Source organism: Eptatretus burgeri, chromosome 16, assembly GCF_056783735.1.
Source record: "Eptatretus burgeri isolate ZD-2024b chromosome 16, Ebu_testis_v1, whole genome shotgun sequence".
NCBI classification, from domain to species: Eukaryota; Metazoa; Chordata; class Myxini; order Myxiniformes; family Myxinidae; genus Eptatretus; species Eptatretus burgeri.
Genome location: NC_140976.1, coordinates 12,805,549 through 12,824,258, shown reverse-complemented (window position 1 = coordinate 12,824,258; position 18,710 = coordinate 12,805,549). Strand labels below are relative to the sequence as shown.

The 18,710-nt window shown below is 45.5% G+C and overlaps 1 protein-coding gene across 2 annotated transcripts in view; it reads left to right on the top strand.

The window, feature by feature from the left end:
• The window catches only part of LOC147010539 (eukaryotic translation initiation factor 2 subunit 3), a 36,004-nt gene extending 17,608 nt beyond the window's left edge, over nucleotides 1-18,396 (top strand). For both annotated transcript variants that reach the window (XM_085860033.1, XM_085860034.1), the window contains exons 7-12: nucleotides 49-183; nucleotides 334-428; nucleotides 581-725; nucleotides 821-990; nucleotides 17,408-17,580; nucleotides 18,087-18,396. In XM_085860033.1, coding sequence (XP_085716159.1) covers nucleotides 49-183; nucleotides 334-428; nucleotides 581-725; nucleotides 821-990; nucleotides 17,408-17,580; nucleotides 18,087-18,150 — 782 coding nt within the window. In that variant the 3' untranslated portion in view covers nucleotides 18,151-18,396. The remainder of the gene's footprint in view (nucleotides 1-48; nucleotides 184-333; nucleotides 429-580; nucleotides 726-820; nucleotides 991-17,407; nucleotides 17,581-18,086) is intronic.
• The last annotated feature ends 314 nt before the right edge of the window (nucleotides 18,397-18,710 follow it).

Here is an 18,710-nt window from a genome sequence, read left to right as displayed (position 1 = left end):
GAATGAAACATGAAATTTGCAATAATCTGTTTGTGTGTTTGTCTGCAGGGACTGTGGCTGAGGGTGCACCCATCATTCCCATCTCAGCACAGCTCAAGTACAATATTGAGGTCATTTGCGAGTACATTGTCAAAAAGATCCCAGTGCCTGTCCGAGATTTCACTTCGGAACCGCGTCTCATCGGTACGCCCTCCGAATGAACAGCCACCCCTCCAGAAAAAATTTAAAGCTTTTGTGTCCTGCGATGATCGGTCGAAATGGAAAGTTGCCACATTGGTGTCGAGCCTCTTTGTTCATTGTGACTTTGTGCGTACGTGCGTGTTCGTGTCCCAGTGATCAGATCATTTGATGTCAATAAGCCTGGCTGCGAGGTGGATGACCTTAAGGGTGGCGTTGCTGGTGGAAGTATCCTGCGGGGGGTCCTCAAGGTGAGTGTGTGTTGGTTTTGAAGTGCTTGGAAGGAACTCCTTGATGAAGACATTGTACTTTGAAAGTATGAACTTGAGTGAAATTGCTTTTTTAAAAATATATTTATTTTTGACTTACCTTTGACATTGTGCTATCCGTTTGGTGGGTGTAGGTGGGTCAGGAGGTTGAGGTGAGACCAGGCATCGTGTCGAAGGACGGAGAGGGCAAGCTGATGTGCAAACCCATCTTTTCACGCATCATCTCGCTTTTTGCTGAAAACAACGATCTTCAGTTTGCTGTACCTGGCGGTCTCATAGGTCAGCTCGTGTACTCTTGTGTAATCTGCAGCACTGCTCACGTACAGATCGGGAAGGAAATGTAAGAAGCTCCGGTTTTGTGTGGGTTGTTGCAGGTGTTGGCACCAAGATAGATCCAACATTGTGTCGGGCAGACAGAATGGTGGGCCAGGTCTTGGGTGCTGTTGGCGCATTACCGGACATTTACACCGAGCTCGAGATCTCGTATTTCCTGCTTCGCCGTCTGCTTGGTGTGCGCACTGAAGGGGATAAGAAAGGAGCGAAGGTAAATCGTAGAAATGGCTGAGACATGGCAGCACAGACCAAGTGACCATATGTCTGAGTCTAAATCTGAAGGTGGGATATAGTTTGAAACCAGACTGTTGGTTTGAATCAGTAATTCGCACTAATTTCAGTCTCCGCTTCCCCTTTTTTTTGTTTTCGGGGACATTTGGGCAGTGCTGCTTTTTCATAGGTACTATTTTAGTGCCCATACCGATTTGGTGTTTCGTATTACGAGTTGGATTCTAAGTGAATGGATTTTGCGTGCTTGGTTCCAAAAGTTCTACAAATTGAATGAATTGTGCTTGCCTGAGTTCATTGAAATATTACAAAATATTATTGTCCACAAGCAAATACAACCCGTCGCTTTGCTGACAGGTATTGAGAGGAGAGAAGAGAGAGAGGAGTTGGGAGGGAGGAGGGGTAGGGAGAGAGGAGGGAGGGGGTTGACTCCAACCTTCATCACTCATGATGTACAAAAGTTTGTTCACACCATTAAACAAAAAATTGGGGTCTATGGGGGGTTGTCCCTCAAAATAGGTATTTGCTTTCTTCTCAGAAACTCTTCTTCCTCTTTCGGCTCGCTCCCGTTAGGGGTCGCCACAGCGGACCAACCGTCTCCATTTCGCTCTATCCTCCACATCTTCCATTGACACTCCAACCACCCGCATGTCCGCCCTCACCGTATCCATGAACCTCTTCTTTGGCCTTCCTCTTCTCCTCCTGCCTGGCGGCTCCATTTCAACATCCTTCTCCCGATATACTCCGCTTCCCTCCTGTGCACATGTCCAAACCATCTCAATCTCGCCTCTCTCACTTTGTCTCCAAACCGTCCTACCTGCGCTGTCCCTCTAATATACTCATTTCTTATCCTATCCATCCTCGTCACTCCCAACGAGAATCGCAGCATCTTTAACTCTGCTACCTCCAGCTCCGCTTCCTGTCTTTTTGTTAGCGCCACCGCCTCCAAACCATACAACATAGCTGGTCTCACTACCGTCTTATATACTTTCCCCTTCACTCTTGCAGCTACCCTTCTGTCACAAATCACTCCTGCAACTCTTCTCCACCCACTCCATCCTGCCTGCACTCTCTTTTTCACTTCTCTCCCACACTCTCCGTTACTTTGGACAGTTGATCCCAAGTATTTAAACCAATCCACCTTCCCCACCTCAACTCCTTGCAACTGCACCATACCACCACCCTCCCTCTCATTTACGCACATGTACTCCGTCTTACTCCTACTGACTAACATTCCCCTTCTCTCCAGTGCGTACCTCCACCTCTCAAGGCTCGCCTCAGCCTGCTCCCTACTCTCCCTACAGGTCATGATGTCATCCGCGAACATCATAGTCCATGGAGACTCCAGTCTGATCTCGTCCGTCAACCTGTCCATCACCATTGCAAACAGGAAAGGGCTCAGAGTCGATCCTTGGTGCAATCCCACTTTAACCTTAAACCGGTCCGTCATTCCTACCGCACACCTCACTGCTGTCACACTGTCCTCATACATATCCTGCACGATCCTCACATAATTCTCCACCACTCCCGACTTCCTCATACAATGCCACAACTCCTCTCTTGGCACCCTATCATAAGCTTTCTCTAAATCCACAAACACACAATGTAACTCTTTCTGGCCTTCCCTATACTTCTCCATCAACATTCTCAAAGCAAACATCGCATCGGTGGTGCTCTTTCCTGGCATAAACCTATATTGCTGCTCACAGATCGTCACCTCTCCTCTCAACCGAGCTTCCACTACTCTTTCCCACAACTTCATGGTGTGGCTTAACAACTTTATCCCTCTGTAATTTCCACAGCTCTGCACATCACCCTTATTCTTGAAAATCGGAACCAGTACACTTAATCTCCACTCCTCCGGCATCCTCTCACTTTCCAAGATTTTATTAAACAATCTGGTTAAAACCCCACTGCCATCTCTCCTAAGCACTTCCATGCCTCCACTGGTATGTCATCTGGGCCAACCGCCTTTCCACTTTTCATCTTCTTCATAGCAGTCCTCACTTCATCCTTACTGATCCACCCCACTTCCAGTTTCACTATCTCCACCTCTTCCAACCTTCTCTCTCTCTCATTTTCTTCATTCATCAGCTCCTCAAAGTACTCCATCCACCTTCTCAACACACTCTCCTCGCTCGTCAGCACATTCCCATTTGCGTCCTTTATCACCCTAACCTGCAGCACATCCTTCCCAGCTCGATCCCTCTGTCTTGCCAATCGGTATAAATCCTTTTCCCCTTCTTTTGTATCCAACGTCTCATACAGCTCGTCATATGCCTTTTCCTTGGCCTTTGCCACCTCTCTTTTTGCTTTTCGACGCCACTCCTTGTACTCCTGCCTACTTTCTTCATCTATCTGACTATCCCACTTCTTTTTCGCCAACCCCTTCTTCCTTATACTTTCCTGTACTTCCTCATTCCACCACCAAGTCTCCTTATCTTCCTTCCTCTGTCCAGATGTCACACCAAGTACCTTCCTAGCTATCTCCCTCACAACTTCTGCTGTCGTTGCCCAATCATCCCACCCATCTTTACCACCATCCAACGCCTGTCTCACCTCCTCCCTAAATTTCACGCAACAGTCTTCCTCCTTCAGCTTCCACCATCTGGTCCTTGGTTCAGCCCTCACTCTCTTCCTCAACCTCACCTCTAAAGTCATCCTACAGACCACCAATCGATGCTGTCGAGCTACACTCTCCCCTGCCACAACCTTACAGTCACTAAGCTCTTTCAGGTTGCATCTCCTACTTAAGATGTAATCCACCTGTGTGCACTTTCCTCCACTCTTGTATGTCACCCTGTGTTCTTCCTTCTTCTTGAAATACGTATTTACCACTGCGATTTCCATTCTTTTTGCAAACTCTACCACCATTTTCCCTTCCACATTTCTCTTGTTGAGACCGTACCTCCCCATCACCTCCTCATCCTCTTTATTCCCTTCCCCAACATGTCCATTGAAATCTGCTCCAATCACCACTTTCATCCTTGGATAGACTCTCCACCACTTCATCTAACTCACTCCAGAAATCTTTATATTCCATCTCACACCCCATATGTGGGGCATATGCACTGATGACATTCATCATCACCCCTTCAATTTCCAACTTCACACTCATCACTCGGTCAGACACTCTCCTCACCTCCAATACATTCTTGACATAATCTTCCTTCAGGATTATCCCGACACCATTTCTCCTCCCATCCACACCATGGTAGAACAGTTTGAAACCACCTCCAATGCTCCTCGCCTTACTCCCCATCCACTTGGTCTCTTGTACACACAGTATGTCCACCTTTCTTCTCTCCATCATATCAGCCAACTCTCGCCCTTTGCCAGTCATCATCCCAACATTCAGAGTTCCAACTCTCACCTCCACACTTCTACCCTTCCCCCTCTCTCACTGCCTCCGGACTCGCCTTCCCTGTCTCCTTCTCCTCCTTCGCCCAGCAGTAGCACAATTTCCACTGGTACCCTGCTGACCACCGGTACCGGTGGCGGTCATTGGTAACCCGGGCCTCGACCGATCCGGTATGGAAATTCGTTTTGTTGTCCGCATAATGATTTGGCATTAGTTTTTACGCCGGATGCCCTTCCTGACGCAACCCTGGTCACCTCTTACGACACACAGGGATATGGTACACCTATTCTAACCGGGGCATACACCGGGCCCAGTACAACTGGTGCTCATTTCGCCGACCTCGGAAGGATGGCAGGCTGAGTCAACCCCCTGGTGTTTTCGACTTGGTTTTATATATATATATATATATACATATACATACATATATTAATTCAGTGTCCCAACGGGGCTTGAACTCAGGACCTCTTGGGTCCCAAGCCACTGCCCTAACCACTGCGCCAACACCAGGCTTTCTTCTCAAAAACTACACACACAATTACAATGAAACTTGACCATAACCTTAATGACCCGTGTTGTCGTAAAGTTTGTTCATGGCTTTAGAAAAATACGTGTCTTAAGGGTATATGGGGGGGGGAGAAGGGGGTTACCCCCCCTCCCCACCCCCACAAATTTTTTTTTTCTCTTCTCTGAAACTACACACCCAATTTTGATAAAACTTGACAACAATCTTCATCACCCATGATGTACCAAAATTTGTTCACGGCATTAAAAAAAAAATCCATAGGCATTTACTTTCTTCTCCATTATATATTTTGTGGGTTATTCACACCGACTAGTGGTTCCCTGCTTTTCTTATCCAGCCACTACCAGGTGAGTGCCAAGGGGTACTGTCCCTATTTTTCCATCTCTGCACCTCATCTGTATTCCATTGCACCTCATCGCACCTCCTCAAATCACGCACCTTAGACACCCTCAGTTTTCTTCCCTCCTCCCCCCTCCTTGGCGATTGAGAAGTGTGGGCCCGTCGGCCACACCAGATGCAATTGGGGTTGCCAACGCCTCGTACTTTCTCTCTCTCTATTGCTCTCTAACTTTCCTCGGGGTATGTTTCTGATGGCACCTGTCTTTGTATACTATAGTGTCAAGTTAAGGTTGTAAGAAGTTATTTATATTGGTTAAATTGTTTGCATTATAAATGTACCCAGCTTGTCATGTCTTTTCCTCAATTGGCCCAGCATGGTTCGCACACAGGTTATCCAGGAAGTTGTGCTCCACGTAATTTGCTCATTAGCCATTGCGTACTCACAGCTCAATTTGACTGCATTTGATCCGATGAGTAATTAGAGTATGCATGGAGGGCATGAGACCTCCCTTGGTGCGGTCGTCCACAGGTAAGGTATCATGTGAAGTAGTGTAACCCTGCCAGGATTGGTAGTACCAATCAGTGTTTGTGGTTACTTAGCAACCTGCCGGTGTGCAGGGTTATTTGTGTCCTGTGGCCTCAGGACTGTACCTCAAGATCACATACACTGCACTGGGGAGAGGAGGGAGGTAGGGGTGAGGGGTGGGAGAGGGTGTGGAGTGACTTACTTTTGTCTTGAATTGACCACAGTTTGATCTTTAACTTCATTTTTTCCAAACAGGAAACCCTACCCTTCCTCTATTACCCCCTCTCTCTCCTCTTCCCCCTCATTCCTCCCTCCCCTCCCTCCCTGTATCACGTCCGACCTGATACATTCAAAACTATTCTTATTTGATCCAATCGTTAGTCCACATATTCAATTAACTACGTACAATGTTTTTGAAATATTGTTTAATCATATAGTTTAAAAAGAGGTATTACTCACCTTAAATACTCTTTCAATACCCTAGGAACATGGAAAAAAAAATTGGACTACAGTTCAATCCCTAACTTCAGTTTTCTCCAGCAGGGAATGCCACCCTTCCTCTTCTACTCGCCTCTCTCCTTGCCTCCCCCTCCTCCTCTCCTCTCCTCCTCTCCTCACATTGTGTCCAACCAGACATTCAAAATGACTATTATAACGAATTCCCAAGCAAGGAACCTAACCCTCATTCTTCTACTTCTCCTCCCCCACTCTTCTCTCCCCCTTCACACCCTCCCTCTCTACCCCTCCCCATCCCTCCCTCTCACCCCTCCCCACATTGCGTCTGACGAGATACATTCAAAATGGCTATTATAACTAATTCGCTAGCAGGGAACCCTATCCTTGCTCTTCTACTCCCCTCCCTCCTCTCCTCCCCCCACTCCCCTTCTCTCCTTCCTCTCTCTCTCCTCCCTCTCTCTTCCCTCTCTCTTCTCCCTCTCTCTCCTTGCCCTTTACTATTCCTCCTCCTCTCTCTCTCTCTCTCTCTCTCTCTCTCTCTCTCTCTCTCTCTCTCTCTCTCTCTCTCTCTCTCTCTCTCTCTCTCTCTCTCTCTCTCTCTCTCTCTCTCTCTCTCTCTCTCTCTCTCTCTCTCTCTCTCTCTCTCCCCCCCCCTCTCTCTCTTTCCCCCCATCCTCTCTCTACCCCTCTCACGTCGCATCCGACCAGATGCACTTAAAAACTGCTATTAGAATGCCTTTTTGTCAAAAAACACCAATATGCATCTGATTTTCTCACCTTTTGTTGAAACCAAAACTTCAACCATCCTCGCGACCTCAAAAAATGAAATCAGATGGTGATTTAGAGTTAAGATAAAGCCATGAGTGAGTCTGAATGGACTATATCACAGGCCTTAATTTCACTTAAAATGCATTTTTGTCTAAAAACAAGAATTTCCGTCCAATTTTCTTCACTTTTTTTTGCAACTGAGTCTTAAACCATCTTCACAAGTGGAATGTGAAATGTGAAATCAGATATCGAATTAGAGTTAAGATAAAGCTGTGAGAGTGGAAGAAAGTGCGAGCCTTACAAAATAGACTCTATGGAGCAAACAAAATGGTGGCGATTTCATTTTGAAGCTCCTCCCTGAGTGGGGGACACCCTTCCCTGAACTGGAAAGCCCCTCCGCAAACAGACAGATCTACCAACCGACTGGCAGATGATATATGTGTGTATATGTATATTTATATATATATATATATATATATATGTATTGTTAAGGATTCAGCGGTGGACTCGGACGAGTGCGTCAATCACTGTCCGTAACCAGTTTGGGTTTTTGCACCCTACTCTCGACAGCCAAATGTTACAGATTCGGCGCCACCCTAACCACCGCCGTCTCCGGTGTTATAACGCCGGCTGGTTCGGCACAGGCCTCGGGTCACGCGTCTCGGATCGCGATACCAACATACCCCTGGACCTTACAGGTTGGGGAAATAGACCCCAGTTACAGACTGGTTTTGTCAGATACCGAGCGAATTCTGCCAGTCTGTAACCATTTTGGTTTTTATATCCAAATCGAGCGGATCGTTCCTCGGCGCGGCACGAATTAATTCAAAGCGGAAACTTCATACGAATCAGCCGATTTATTGGGGACTTTGGGGAACACGACACAAGCAAAGCATTCATGACAATGTTATAATTAATCTATAACCCGGTTCTTAACTAGGGAGCTACGGATTACGGGTTTCGAAGGGGACTCTAACGAGATAAGCCTTAAACAACATGCAGACAAGACACGGACAGCATGCAGACAAGACACAGAGTACTTGGTGATGTTTCATGGACGAGAGGAAAGTGTCAAAAGCACGAATGTGGCTCGTGACAAGCCAATGTCCACGGATTCGAGCTCCCAAGCTCAAACACGCCGCATGGCAAAATGGCGCTCGTCCATGTGTCGCAGTCCTCACGCACGCAGCCTCGGCGCATTCAGACCCCGCGAGGTCGACTGCACCAGAGCGAAAGATCGATGGTGAGTTTCAGCTGGTTTTTCCCAAGGTTCAGTATTCAAGTCCAGGCCTGGCCTGTTCACCAGACGAGGCCAAATGGAGGTGTTGGGCTCCGCAGGCTGGGTCCATGGGATTCCAAAACGTCGTCGAGCCGTGAGGTGAGTAGGGACAGTCAGAGGCTCCGTCACTGGACTCCGGATGAACCTGTCGATGTCTCCTCACGAAAGCCGATCGCACCCCACCTCGGCGCTCAGTTTCACCCCTGCCGATCGCAGATTCGGCGCACTCAGGTTCAGTTACTCTCCCGGCAGATTCACCCTGCCTTTCCTTTGCTCAATCGCCTCGAAGCCCACTGCAGTTTTACTTCTTCAGTTTTACTTCTCCTTTTCGGCCCTCGCTCGCCTCAAAACCGCCTGCTGACCCCCTATTCAGCCGATCGTGCCACACCGGCGCTCAGTTTCACCACCGTCTTCCCGGTGCTCCTGCAGTCTTTTCCTTCACTCGCTCTCCTCAAAACCGACTGGCTCCTCCCTTCAGTTTCACTTCCTTCTCTAGGCCACTCCCCCTCTCAGCGCTGGGCGGGGACTATTGTCCGGAGAGAGGAAGGAAGAAGAAGAACATCTCGGTCCACCACCAATGTACCAACGATGAACAGCCTCTTACACCTCCCGACACATGTAGCGTCCATTTACCGAACAACCTGGCTAAACATGCATTTAATGGGGGATCTGGGCTAATCCTATATTTAATAACACACTAAGGGCCATTTCTCCAACAATATGTATATATATATATATATATATATATATATATATATATATATATATATATATATATATATATATATATATATATATATATATATATATATATATATATATATTAGCGATACCCGTGCACACGCACGGGATAGCAGTACAACAGCTGGTAGCAGACGACAGACCGTACACGGGGAATGACAAAAATACGCATTGTGCAAAATGCAAGTGGTACTCTGGAATGCCAAGACTTCCCAAACATTGTCGGCATGTCCGCTAAGTGCCACAGCAATTCCATAGGGATCGTGTGATGGCGAGCCGAGTTTTTAGTGTGCAAGATTGGTATTATAATAGAGAATATAGTAACAGTCAAAAGTTTTGACACACCTACTCATTCAAGGGTTTTTCTTTGTTTTGTTTTTTTACGATTTTCTACATAGTAGAATAAGAGCGAAGAGAGCAAAACTATGGAATTATGTTGTAACTAAAAAAGTGTGAAACAAATCAAAATATATTTTAAGAGTCTTAAAAGTGGTACCCTTTGCCTTGATGACAGCTTTGCACACTCTTGGCATTCTCTCAACCAGCTTCATAAGGTTTTTTTTTTTAATTTGGTGTACAATGCCATATTTAAAGAGCTACAATGTACATATACCCAATTTCAATAATTGAATAATGACAGGACACACACACACACACACACACACACACACACACACACTGATTTGTAATGCAATACATGTTTATTGAGTTGGTATCAATGAAAGGGGCCATGAAATTTTCTTCCCTACATTGAGTCAACTTATCCCTATTTACCTCTGCCACCGAGGGTGGAAGGAGGTTATGTTTTCACCCCTGTGTGTCTGTCTTTTTGTGTGCAGGATATCTCAAAAAGTTGTGGATGGATTCGGATGAAATTTCGTGGCTAGGTTAGGTGTGTGACGATGACAAACTGATTATATTTTGGTGAAGATCCAGATCGAGCTACTTGAATTTTCAGTGAATCTTCACCGTTGAGAGATGGGGCTAAAACGATATATAACATGATATCTCAAAAAGTTATAGACTGATTCCGCAGAAACTCGGTAGATATGTTGGGTGTGTGACGAGGATGAATTCATTCAATTTGGGTGAACATCTGAATCCATATCCAGACAACAGAACTTTTCAATTTTGAAAATGATTCTTCACCATTGAGAGATGTAGCCAAAAACGATATGTAGCATGATGATTCAAAAATTCATTGGGCCCGATAGGTTCTACTGGATCGGGCATTGTGTGGCAGAGGTATGCGCTCTACCGAGCGCCCTTCCAGTTTCGTGTGATTTCTCCTGTAGAGTTTCTTGGAGAGTCGTTCAATGTTTGGATAGTGTGCTGTCATTTTCATTTTTCAAGCAAGACTTTAAACTCACCTCGTTCAGTTGGTTTCTCGGTGTGCTTTTTATGAAATTCATACGTGAAAACACTTGCTCGCACAGGTAGGTTGATCCGAAGATGGACAGAATGCTAAATGCATATCTCTTCATGTTACTGTAGGTTTCTGGTAAAGAATTCCAAACTTCAAACACAATTTGTTCTTGTTTTTTAAGATCATGCATTTCGGTCTATCTGTGTTGAAGTACCAGGGTAGATCTGTGCCTTTCTAGATTTTCGAGTTTGGTCGTTAAGCCTTTGAACTTAGAACTCCACATATCCTTGTCCTGTAAATCGGCCAGTTCAAGTTCTAGTTCTGCTCGGTCGACTCTTGTAAATGCTGAAAAGTTGAGTGCAGAAGTGTCTGCTTCAAGAAGTTTCAACACAAATGATAAAGTTGCATTTTCCTTTCTGAATTCCTGAAATCACCCTGAGAAGGCTTCTTTCATTCCCAGTATCACATTTTTTAGGTTCTTGGTGTCAAGTTCATAGTTTGTCTCCTCTTTGAATCGTTCCTGTGATGGGAAATCATCATGTCAATCATCATGGAAATCATCATGGAAATCAATCATCATGGAAATGCCAGACAGGAAATCCGAGCCGTATCCCTGGACATATCACGTGCTTTTGACACAGTCTGGCACCCTGCCCTACTCACTGCTGATTCCACACGTGATAAAGCTGAATGTCTAAACTCGGTGTTTGCAGCTAAATCTTGTGTCCCAAACCCATCACTATCTCTACCCACTTTACCCAGTCGCACCCAACTGTCCCTGGACTCTGTATCCTTTTCTCCTGACAAGGTGGAGAGCTTGCTTTCAAACCTCGAGTCAGATTCTGCAACCGGTCCAGACGGCATCAGCCCACGTGTCCTCAAAGCCTGCTCTTCTGCTCTTGCTCACCCTCTCTCTGTTCTATTCACCCTCTCATTTTCCCAAGGTCATCTGCCATCTGCTTGGAAATCTGCTAACATCACTGCCCTGCATAAAAAAGGTGCAAAAACAGATCCCTGTAACTATAGACCAATCAGCCTTCTCCCAATCATCAGCAAGGTTATGGAATCCATCATCGCTTCAGACATGAAATCCTTCCTCTTCTCCAATGGCTTGATTTCCAATCATCAATTTGGTTTCAGACCAGGTCACTCTACCCTAGATATGCTGCTACTGCTCTCCCATCAATGGATGGAGGTCCTCAATGCCAGACAGGAAATCCGAGCCGTATCCCTGGACATATCACGTGCTTTTGACACAGTCTGGCACCCTGCCCTACTCACCAAACTCTCTGCCCATGGTATTCAAGGCCATCTCCACTCATGGCTCGCAGACTTCCTCTCCTGTCGCAGTCAACGTGTGGCCCTAAATGGAGTTCTTTCATCCCCTCTTCCTGTGCAGGCTGGAGTTCCTCAAGGTAGCGTTCTGGGCCCTGTTCTTTTTCTGGTTTTCATCAATGATCTCTCGGACTCTCTGGAAAATCCTCTATTTCTCTTTGCCGATGACTCAACCCTCTGCCGTACCATCTGTCATCCCTCAGACCGGCAAGCAGCAGCTTCTTCGCTCACTGCAGATCTGGATAAAATCACAAACTGGTCCAACACGTGGAACATGTCTTTCAATCCAGACAAATCTCACACTCTCACTATGTCTCTTCGAAAGGACCGTTTACAAAACCCCCATCCACTTTCTCAACAATCCTCTGGAAGAAGTCTTTTCTTTCAAGCTTCTGGGTCTCACTATCTGCCATGACCTTTCCTGGGAAAGTCACATTTCCAACCTTGCCTCCAAAAGCCAGTCGCCGACTGGGAATCCTCCGTCGTGCAAAGTCCTTCCTCGGCCCTCTTGAGCTCCTGACCACTTACAAAGCTTTTGTCCGTAGCCTGATGGAGTACTGCTCTCCCATCTGGGCTGGTGCTCCTGCCTCCCACCTTTCTCGACTTCACGCTGTCGAAACCAGGGCTTTTAAGATCATTGGCATCTCCCGCAATGAAGCTGAGTCTTTGGGCCTCTCACTCAATCACCGCAGGTTGGTCGGTGGTCTTTCTGTCTTCTACCGACTCCTCTCCAGCCTTGCCCCCCCTGCTCTCTCTGCGATTTGTCCCAACCACATTTCCACAGGGCGCTCAAGGTCCGTAACAACCCCCTTCTGGTAAAACTACCAAAATCACGAATCACTGCTCATCTTCACTCTTTCTTTCCTTCTTTTCCCCGCCTTTGGAATAAACTTCCTCACTCTATTCTTTCCCATTCTTCCCTTCAGGCTTTCAAAACAGCTGTTCACCACCACCTCTTATCTTCCCCCATCCAAATCCTCGATCTTTTCTACCCCCGATAATCCACCCAAGCCCACTTCCTTCAATTCTCCTGCTTTCCTTCCTGAAAGTCCCTTTAATGTCCATCTTCCCCTCGCCATGTTCCCCGTCCCATCCCCATCCCTCTCCCTTCCACAGTTCACCTGTGTCTGTTCCCCAATGTTTTGTCCCTTCCACTCCCGCCCCTCTTGTCTCATGCCTCCTTGCTGTGAGTTGTGTGTTAGCTCTCATACGAGCCTCGACCAAGGTATACAAAAAAAAAAAAAAAAAAAAAAATGAGCCAGCAAACCTATCTCCATGTTTCTCGTAAACAATGCTAGTTTTCGCTCAAACGTTAGTACCTCTTCTAAAAGCAAGTGAGTTGTGTTTCCCTTTCCTTGCAGCCTTCTGTTAAAGCCATTTAAAAGTGAGGTGATGACCACCATGACGTGAAATCTCTGTAGCCACTGAGGATCTGTAAGTTCTGCATATTCACAGCCCTTTTCCTGCATAAACGCGTTCACTTCAGACTGGCTGCAAAACACATGAGCACTCTTCCCCTGGAAAGCCACCGCACCTCGTTGTCCAGAAGAAGGTCCAAATATTGACAGTTGACATCTTCAAGAAGTTCATAGAACTGCCGGTGGTTCAACCCTTTTGCCATTATTTTGTTGACGATTTGCACAACCAGGGTCATCACTTCTGTGATCTCTGGTGGAAACGTTTTTGCACAGAGTGCTTCTTGATGAACGATGCAGTGAAACGAGCAAATTACGATCCAGTGTTTTTTGCAACAAAGTAACAGACCCCTTGTGTGCCCCTTTCATATTCGGTGCCCCATCGGTCGCGACTTAGATTGTATGGCCGGTGCTTGTTTCTTTCGTCTTTAGGCAGTCAACAATAGTTGCCAAAATATCTTCTCCCCTTGCTTGGCCTTTGAGGGGCAGCAATTCAATCAGCTCCTCTTGGGGTCCTTGGGAATTCACGTACCTGCCGAGAATAGCAACCTGTACAATGTCATCAACATCACACGATTCGTCACAAGCAATAGAGAAGCCCAGAGCTGAATTCTTGTCCTTGCTCTTCTGACTGGTAATGTCTGTTACCATTTTTACTGTTCTGTCCCCCTTCACCATCTTTGCAGACAAAGGCATGTCTAATTTTTTTTTGAACAATTTTGTTTTTGAAATCACTGCACAGCTGCTCTGATATTTTGAGAAAGCGCTCTTTTATATATACACCATCTGTGAACGGCTTTTCTTGTTTCACAAACTCTTGAGTTGCTACATAATTAGCAGTAGTTGTGCTACTCTGTGATTTCATCCATTTAGTGAATGTGTTCTTACTTTGGTCTGCTTTGTGCTTCAGCTGCTCTGTGGCTCTTTCTGGCATCTCCAACTGGATACTTTTTCTTCATTATTATTATTATTATTATTATTATTATTATTATTATTATTATTATTATTTTAATACAATGTCGAGGCTTGTATGAGAGCTAACACACACACCGTATAAGGGGAGCAGGAGACAAGAGGGGTGGGAGAGGGAAGGAAAAAAATGTGTGGAACAGAGACATGAGGAGATCTGTGGAAGGGAGAGGGATGGGGTGGGATACATGGGGTAAACAAGATGGACACTACAGGGACTTTCAGGAAGGAAAGCAGGGAATTTTGGGGTGGATTAACGGGGGTAGAAAAGATCATGGTTTTGGATGGGGGAAGATCCTACTTTTTGGCAAACGTGTTTGTTATTTATTTATTTATTTTTCGAAAATGCTCCTCAAGATTGGATTTTTTTGTTGTTGGGAAATTTCTCATGGCAAAGACATAAAGGGGAGCCCCTCCGAACCTGATATGAATGTGAAGGATTCAGTCCATTCATTTTGAAATTCTTTGTTTTTCCTCTTTGATTTTCCTCTTCTTTGAAGCCATTTCACAGTACCACTGATGAATGTTGCAAACTTCTGTTTCCTGAACATAATTAGAAGACTGAAAATGCTGATACAGCATCAGTATTCATCAATTCAGTTCAGATATGGAACACCACACACACACACACACACACACACACACACACACACACACACACACACACACACACACACACACACACACACACACACACACCGTTTCTTGGACGACTGTGAGAATCTCATTCCGAAACGCTCTTGAACGTCCCTCATAACTCGCAAGTCAAGCCTCCATACTAAAATCCTTGTATTGTTGTATCATAGGCAGTCGATGATGTGACAACCATTCCTTCCTTTCGGCACAATTGCCACAACAAAATAATGAGCAAAAATTCACCATTTCAACACCTATTTTAACAAATGTAAATTCAATGATGCAGTGCACGTGTAGTTTTGTTTTGTTTTGTTTGCACTTCAAGATAACGGACAGCAATTGCGGTGGCATCACATGCACGTGCACCCTCGGTTGAAGGGGGAGTTATCGAAACAACATCTCGTTTGTTATTTAGATACAAGTCATTCAATATGGGATTTTCACTTACCTGCCCAGTGAGGATCAGGGCGTCGCTAACTTTTTTAGAAAGTGGGTTTGAATAGGAAACTGAGGCTGTGAAACAGGTTCAAGCAGTAATATTGTGGTGAAAATAACCGCATAATGGAGAGCAGGCTATGCATGGAGCACAATGTGTAAGTCTTGCTCACAGAATCCGCCGGTAATCGGATGTATTTTCCTGTTTATCACTGTCAAAATTCTCAAGTATTATTTTATCCTTTCATGACACTTACAAAGATTTTTCTGAAAATTAATTCATCATGAGAAAAAAGGGGATTTTATCGATCAGGCTTGGGAGCCGCACTTAAGTCCTCAAAGAGCCGCAGGTTGTCGACCCCCGGCTGGTATGTCTTCTTCCATTAATGATTAAGGAAATGGAATCCCAATTAGCAGACTTCAATGATAACCTCTTCTCCATCGATTCCAGGTCACCTTCCTTTGAATTGCTCCTTCTGCTAACTCGGCAAAGGATGTGCATTCTGAACCTCATGCATGAGATCAGAGCGGTTTCACTGGATACCTCTCGAGTGTGCAACAGTCTGGCTTCCAACCGTGATAATTAAACTTTTTTGGAGGGGCATGAGGGGTCCGTCCTCTCCTTGCCTTGTTGGTGGATTTTCTTCATACTCGCAAGCAATGAATAACCATTGATGGTGTTGTCCCTCTTGCCCTTTCCTTGGATTCTGTTGTCCCTCAGAGACAATTCCTGTTTTTGGTTTACGTTGATGACCTCAGCCTTTTTGGAAAGTTTTATGTAATCACTTTGCAGATGACTCAACTCTTTGCCCGTAAGTTTCTTATATCGATGATGGTCAAGCTGAAGCCTGTGTCTGCCAATTTGGAGACAATAGAAAGTTGCTCAATTACCTAGAATGTTTCATTCGATGCTTCCAAGTCCACACACTCTGTCTCCACATCAAGACTGCATAATGAACCCTCCGGTTTACTTCTGCTATGAAATCCGAGCAGAGGTGCAGCCTTTGGAGCAGCTTGGATGAACAATCTGCAATGACCTTTCCTGAATCGATCACTTAACCGAGCTAGCTTACAGGAAGGTGCCTTGGAATCCTCCTCAGAGCTGTCAATCCTTGGCCAATCTCAGCTCCCATCAGCGTACAAAGCCTTCATCTGCAGTGTTTGGATATCGTCTGTGGGTTGCTGCTACCAGGTCTCACCTTACCTCCTGGAAGTGGTTGAATCCAAGGTTCTGCTGCAAATTGGAGTTGTTTAATAAGATGCTGAGGGTCAAGGCCTGTTCTTCTCCCACAGCAAACAGTTTGGTGGCCGAGCAGCTTTCTTTCACTTCATTTCTGGGCTCTTCACTCCTCCCCTCCAAACTGAGTCCCTTATGAGGCTGACCAGGCCGTACATTCTCAGTTCGTAGCTCAAACCCTGTTTCCCTCCCCAAATCCAGGCCAATGTCTTACTTCTACTCTTTTTTTTTTCTTTTTTTTTCCCTTCTCTCGACCATGGAATCACCTATCTCAGTCTGTCTAATCGTGTTCTTCTCCACTTTAAAGTGGTGAGCCATTGCTATCTCATGTCATTCCCTATTCATATTCCATATTTTTGTCTACTTGCACTGTTTTACATTTCCCCTCCGTCATCTTTCCCGTCTACTTATATGTTCCTTGTCTACTTGGCAAACTTGGTTTCCTTGTCCTGTTTGCACATCCCTACATGTTCATTAGTCACTCGTCATTCAGCTATCCCAAGAGTCTTGTCCTGTGTGAAAGACGAGTTCAGTTTCCAGAATCATGTAAGCTGAATCATGACCATTGCTGCCTTTAGCTGGATTTTATCCCACAACCTCTGGGATGTCAGTACATTGTCATCACCACAAGGCCACCATACCTGGTGCTGCCATTATTATGAAGGTCAAGGGTTTGGGTTGGGGTGTAAGAAGGGGAGGGGTTTCAGCTATCGCATTTTCCCAATGGCACTCAACATATAAACAAAAAAGACAAAAGCCAATGATTCACAAAATACTGTTTTGTCATGTTCTGAATGTCCAGAGTTGATTGTCCTGCCATGTTAATTTTGAAATACAGAAACTGCACTTCCATTAATGTTTCATTCTCTCCTCCTGGATAATTGTGTTTTTAAAAAGAAGAAGAAGAAGTAAACTCTGTTGTTGTTGGCCTGCCCTTTCTCCTTGTAGCTTAAAAGCAAAAATCTCTTAATTTTGAGTTTGCTTGTTGACCATCTACCTGCTCTGTAACCGTAGGTGCAAAAACTTGCAAAGAACGAGGTGCTGATGGTGAACATTGGTTCTCTCTCAACGGGTGGCCGGGTGCTTGCTGTGAAGGCTGATCTTGCCAAGATCGTGCTCACGAACCCTGTGTGTACCGAAATAGGGGAGAAGATCGCGCTGAGTCGCCGTGTTGAGAAGCACTGGAGGTTTGTGCTGTTGTTTTCGCACGCTTTATTAATAGGCTCAGGATTATGCTTTGACCAGCATTCAGCAAAGTGATGTTTTATGTGAAGTGCAAAAGATAACCAAACGATGTTGTATAGCCACTGGCAGATATAATAACGGGCCTTGGTGAAGGCTGGGGTGTCTGCAATGACAGACGAGTTTAACAATGAACTGTATCAACTGAAAGCCGATCGTGTTTCCCTCTGTGGGAAGTAAGTTGCGGCTGAGGTTTCGAGCACTCGGCTTTGGTCCGAGCAAAAATGTGGGCAGAGGGACTGATTATATAGTGACAGGAATGAGAGTCTAAGGGTTTGGATCAATGGTCAAGCATCAAAGGAACCAGAGTATGACCAAGGGTCAAAGATCCATGTTTTGTCATTGCAATTGATGGAGATAAGTGAGATGCAAGTGGGTTTTGAAAAGGTCCAACCACCTTTTCTCTCTCTCTCCTCAAATCATTTGGTGATGATGTTGTGTCATTCCACAGGCTTATTGGCTGGGGGCAGATCCGGAGAGGCGTGACCATCAAGCCAACCATCGATGACGATTGATCAGCCAGCGGCGGAAATGAGGACGTGACCAAAGTGGGACTACTTTTGTGTGATGCTGGACTTTGATTGGGATATGTGGACATGACGTCGTTTGTTGGACCTTTCCGTGCTCAGGAGGGGAGGAGAGGTTTTGAGAGATTAGAAGCGCTAATCCTTCTCATTATCCTTGCTTACGTTTTTCATGGCCCACCCGATCCACAGATATGAGAATTGACTCGTCAAACCAATAAACACCATTGTCTACTGCTGCTTGTGTTAGGAGTTATTATTATCCCACCCCCCCGGAGGGGGGGGTGGGGAGCGGGATATTGTAATCGTCCGATTTGTTTGTCTGTTTGTTTGTTTGTCTGTCTGTCTGTTAGTAACTTTACGGCAAAACGGCTTTAGCAAACACTATCAAATTTAATCCACAGGTGGGCAATGAACCTTGGACGACCCCATTAACTTTTTGGTCCAATTGGATCAAGGGTCAAGGTCAAGGTCACGAAAAGATCAAAATTGTTTTTTGCTCATAACTTCGTCAAAAATGATCTGATTTACTTCAAACTAAGCTTATCGTG